This window comes from Austrofundulus limnaeus, unplaced genomic scaffold, assembly GCF_001266775.1.
Source record: "Austrofundulus limnaeus strain Quisiro unplaced genomic scaffold, Austrofundulus_limnaeus-1.0 Scaffold327, whole genome shotgun sequence".
In the NCBI taxonomy this organism is placed as follows: Eukaryota; Metazoa; Chordata; class Actinopteri; order Cyprinodontiformes; family Rivulidae; genus Austrofundulus; species Austrofundulus limnaeus.
In genome coordinates this window covers 363717-369017 of record NW_013952729.1, presented here as the reverse complement: position 1 = coordinate 369017, position 5301 = coordinate 363717, and the positions used below count along the sequence as shown (strand labels likewise).

The 5301-nt window shown below is 38.4% G+C and overlaps 1 protein-coding gene across 1 annotated transcript in view; it reads right to left on the bottom strand.

Moving 5' to 3' along the window:
* adamts18 (ADAM metallopeptidase with thrombospondin type 1 motif, 18) overlaps positions 1–5301 on the bottom strand; it is a 63189-nt gene that overhangs the window by 2233 nt on the left and 55655 nt on the right. The window contains exons 21-23 of the mRNA XM_014022377.1: positions 4830–4900; positions 4485–4650; positions 1685–1883 (exon numbers count right to left, since the gene is read on the bottom strand). Coding sequence (XP_013877831.1) covers positions 1685–1883; positions 4485–4650; positions 4830–4900 — 436 coding nt within the window. The remainder of the gene's footprint in view (positions 1–1684; positions 1884–4484; positions 4651–4829; positions 4901–5301) is intronic.

The following is a 5301-nucleotide window of genomic DNA, read 5'->3' as shown; positions in this document are numbered from 1 at the left end:
TTTTTATGAAATTCTGTATAAACTATAGCCAGTATTTTTCTTGTGCATGAATATGTTTTTTTTCTTCAGTCCTGAAGTGTAAAAATAATAATAAATAATAAAATTCACAATATGTATTTTTAGGTTTATGTCACCTCCACTGGCCATAAAGGTTCATGAAAAGACCTTGAAAAGGCCCACGGACCGCCAGTTGATAATCACAGCTGTAGCTTATTTTGCAGCTCTGGACATATTTCATTAGTGAGGCAAGCAGCAGAAATGGCTTTTTTGATTATAAAGGTTGCAGACCCCTGCCCCAGGTGGACCATWGACCGACTGTGTAGGCTGTGAAATGAGACAGTCTAGCCTTTGGATGACTTGCATGACTACTTGCTATCCTCACAATAGTATATCACATCCCTTCAATAGGAACACGTTTTCATGTTTTTTTTTTTCACAGTATAACTTCACAAAATTAAATATTATGAAAAAAGTTATATGCAAATAAATAAAAAGCATTAATAATTTGGGTTTAGCTCCAATGTCAGTACTTGTCATTGCATTTTATTTAACAACTCTTTAAAGCAGAAATTTCATCAGCTAAGTTGCTAAACATACATTCAAACATGAATTCTTCTGTCTGTGATGACTTTCCAAACTGTGCCGTGAAAATTAAAAAGAAACCCTCTGCCATGTTCTTTTTGATATTTAGTTTGCTGACTGCGCAATAAACTCTGGGATATTGTTGGCCGTGTAGGACACTCAGATGCAGCCTACATTTTTGGGATTTTGTCGGCCACATGACTAGGCGGCCACAGAGTGGGACAGATTTATCTTAYGGTAGGGGGCAGTGATGCAAGCAGCTGACAAATGTGGGGTGCAAGCCCCGAGACACAGCCAATTTAAAATGAGGATATAGTGTCTGCAGTTTGCGTATGTTTAGGTTATACGTCTATCAATTAGCTACACCTGCTTAATCATGTTCAAGGTCACAGGGAGTTGGTGTATTTCTTGGCACCAGTTAGTGAAATTTCGGAAATGTCCTGAATGTACCAACAAATCATTACAGGTATTATTTATAAATACTATTTATATTTACATTACGGCAAAAACAGTTGTAACAAAGTGAATGAAGCAATTAATGTTTCACTGATGAAAGAATTGACTTAGGATTTCGGTGTTGTTTGTTGTAGATCCTATCAAAGTCTAAGATTTTGGAAAAACATATAGTTTAGTTTGAGTACTTTGTAATTTTTTCTGTACTAGCATGTTAAAACTTCAAGCATTTTAACTGAGCACAACAGCATGCTAACATTTGCAAAGTCAGCATGATTTAAATTAACTTGGGCTGAAAATACCATTGTGTGAATGGTTGTTGCTACTGCAGATTTGTCTCTATATATTGTAAACATAGTAGCTATTGATAATAATAATGATTTCCTTCAATAGTTTCTGAACTATTTCACTTAAAAACTGACATTTTAAGAGGGCTCTAGAAGATGAATGTGTCCTCAAAGGGCCAAGATCACCATCAGTCAATTAAATTTAAATCAGACAACTATACAAGTCAATATAGGAAATGTTAAATTAATTTTAGCTGATTTCTTAGGGGAATTCATGAGTGACAGCACAACCTTCTAACAAAAAAAACAGGAAGTGCCAACTAAAGTTAGATAAATGTGTCTTTTCCCCACGAGGACTTCACCTTTCAGTGTTGATCCAGCAGTTGTAACGCGGTTGCTGAGCCGCTGTGCCGGAGCCGGGGGAGCAGCGGAACAGAAGTGTGTGTTGCACGCCCTTGAAGTGACGGGGCTCTGGTGAGGCAGGCAGCCGGCTGCAGGGCGACCTTGCAGGAGACACTGGATGGTGCGAGTCTGAACCCCTCCTCCGCAGGACACAGAGCACTAAGAGCCAGGAGAAAAGTGCCAGAGAGGCAAGAACAAATGAAAAAAAAAAGAGGCACGAGGAGGCAATCAACAGGGGAGCTAGGATGAAATGAAACTCTGAAGCATGTAGAGTTAAAATCATGTTATGGAAGAAACTCTGGAGGGAGGGGCTGAGGTGGAGGGGGAAAAAAACTGCGCAGAGACAAAAAGCTGATAAATCCAAGTATCCCAAGCAGCATGTTCTCCCCCTCCAGCAAGTTGTCAGGAGATATCTTCTCCTGTCGAAACATGCAGGATCAAGCAGAATGAGGTGCTATGCTGTAAGAGGTAACCCCTAAGACTTTCTGCATAATAGATGATGCAACAGATACACCACACAACCTTACCTCAAACAGGCTCTGAACAAGTGTGAAGCTGTGGATTTCATCTGAGGCCTCTTCCCTGTAGCCGTTACTCTAATGCTGGCTAAGAATTAAGTTCTAGCCCCCCATGTTCCAGAAACAATATTACAGTGAACACAGCTTACATGGTCCCATGTCCAGTAGGTCTGGCTAAGTTTACAAATAAATTCTGAAATGATGAGAATAGCATAAAGGAAAATAAATTATGTGAACGCGTCTTCAGCAATTCTCACAAAATAGGTGCACATAGGTTTACTATTTGTGAGTCAAACTTAAGCCCAGTAAATGTCGACCAATCATAAAACCTGTGATAGAGCCAACTGTTTTGAGATCAGGAAACTAATGCCAGGTTCACACAACAAKATATTTTTGCAGATTTTTGGCTCAGTTGGGTCCTTCCAACAATCTTAAGAATGCTCCTATTAGTGATGGCTCTTAAATGAATCTTTGGAGATATTTTTTGCTGCGTGTTGCTCGGAAGGATTTYGAGACCGAAATCAGAAAGTGAGGTAACGTGAACACAGAGGGGAATCCAAAACATACAGTAGAAGACAAAACAACTGCCATGGTGCACCAGAAAGTTCACATCTTTTTTTTTCTATCTTTTTATTTTTGTCTTTTCTATGTTACAAATAGTCCACAAACTACCACCATTGCTTATTCCTTGTCGGCCATGTTTATTTACTCTGAACTCACGTTTGATCTTGAGAGGTCTCATGAGATTTCCCATCTGACATTGTCTGTGAATGGAATCTGTTAGTTTGCGGTGTGTTGTCTTTGCTGTGTGGCTGTATCACACACTGTAGGACCAAACTTGATATATCCATGATTTTTTATCTTCAGCCATGTGAACCAGGAAGAACATAACTGGAATTATGACAACAGAGCAAAATTGCTAAAACTTTTAAATCAAGTCACTGATTTGGGATTACATTTGATTTTGAACCAAAAACTTATCAAAACCTTTGACATGAAATATCCCAGATGTATTTACAGCCAGCTTCATCACACTGAGAACAAACATGGTCAACTTCTAACATGATGCACGTATTGACACAGTGCATGTTATTTTATAAAATTGCATTTTGTATAATGATGTCTTGATTATGATAATTTTTTACTAAAATTGATGCTAATTTAAACAAATAAATCATGACAATCGCTGCTGAGCAATAATAAGACAGCAGTGTCAGACAGCCACGCAGACACTTGTCAGGCAGTCAGCAACTTTGACACCTGACAGAAGGTTAGAGGCACTGCCTGCTGAAAATGGATGAGTTTGAGTGCACACAGTCAGAGTTTATTACAGCATGTCCCATTTTAAATATGAACTGTGCATTTATTTACAGGTCATAATTCTAAGAAGAAAAAAATTAAATCAAAATATTAAAGTAGAAAATAAAACTGTCATTTATGGACTGCAGTGGTTGATAATTGATGTATTTGTCCAATCACCCAACCCTATTATATACTCTACACATATGATCACACTGGTTTAGGGACAGGAAGTTGAATTTGTGTATGGCTTGTCCTTTGCTTTTTTTATTTGTTTTGTTTTCAAAACAATTGTAAAAAAAACAACTTTTTTGTTTGTTACTGTTTTTAAAATCTAAATGTAAAAATGTAAAGTAAAACGAATTAAAAATCAGTGTTTAACTTTTTTCTTCAGCTATCTAAATCCAAAATAAAAACAAACACCCAATTTTTATTTTTTCTGTATTTTTACGTAAAAGCCAAAGAACAAACCATACACAGATAAAATAGATATAAACTGCCCTATAAGATTTTATTGTGTTAATCTGAATGAGGTTRATATATGTAGGCTACAGATCAGAAAACAAGGGCTGATTTTAGTTAAGCCAAAGAATAATCTGCTCATTCCCACACCACCTTGCTGCATTTTTTTTTCTTTTTTTTTTTTCAACATTCGTTCCCCCGTGTTTGTTATGTGTGTCTTTCTCTTAACGGATGTTCTAAGCTGCAAGTTCCTAGTCTGTGTTTATCACTGACAATGGCAATAAAGCTGATTCTGATTCTGCATTTTTTTAATAAAATTGACAATAAACTACTGTTTCAGACATATGGGTCTTACATAGCACAGGTGTTATTATATAATGTAAGATATGTTCTGTTTAGGTAAATTTTCAGCTGGAATACAGCAGCAGCTTCAGCAGTGACAGAAGTGGGCAGTTTGGGATGAAAGCATGGACAAATGTACCTGCTGCCATGGAGAGGCATACCAGCCTGAAACCCCAGTGGTGGAGGTCGCTCTGCCAGGAACCACCTGTGGGAGCTCTGGGCACGGACCTAGGTTGCAGACTTGTTGAAGATCCAGCAAAAGTTTGGCCAAACCTCTACACCGCCGCATGGGGTACTCCACATATCTGTGTGAGAGTAGATATGTTGTTTGCTCAAAATGAATGTTCCTACAGAGATTCCCATTTGAAAACATRGAAAATGTGATTCAGAGGACAGCACACAGATGACACAGTGGGGTCTGAAGTGTCTAAGCCAGTGTATTAAAGTGTGATGAATGTCAGGGTGTGGAGCTGGAAGCACATACCCTCCCTGGGTGTCCCTCTCCCCACAGCGAAGCTCTCTTCTCTGGATGCCGGAGCCACAAGACCTGGAGCACTAAAACAGAGTGCAGGCAGGAGGGACAATTTTTAGAAAATGAACTCTTTGAGTGTTTGCGGGAGCTTCGGAGGCTTCCCGTGGCTTCAGACACCATAAGCTCACTTATCATAGCAGTAATCGAGCAACAAACACCATGCTTTACTAAGAATTTCTCAGTCTTTATGTTAAGTGGTATGTGCCTGCACTTTTCAAGAGATGTATCTGGACTTTTCATTCAATATTCAGAAACAGTGAGTGTGCAGCAAAGGCAGAAACTAGAACTATATTACTTTTCTTGAACATGTTTTCTTCAGCTGTATGATAACTACAGCGGGTGAAATAAGTATTGAACACGTCACCATTTTTCTCAGTAAATATATTACTAGAGGTGCTAATGACATGAAATTTTCACCAGATGT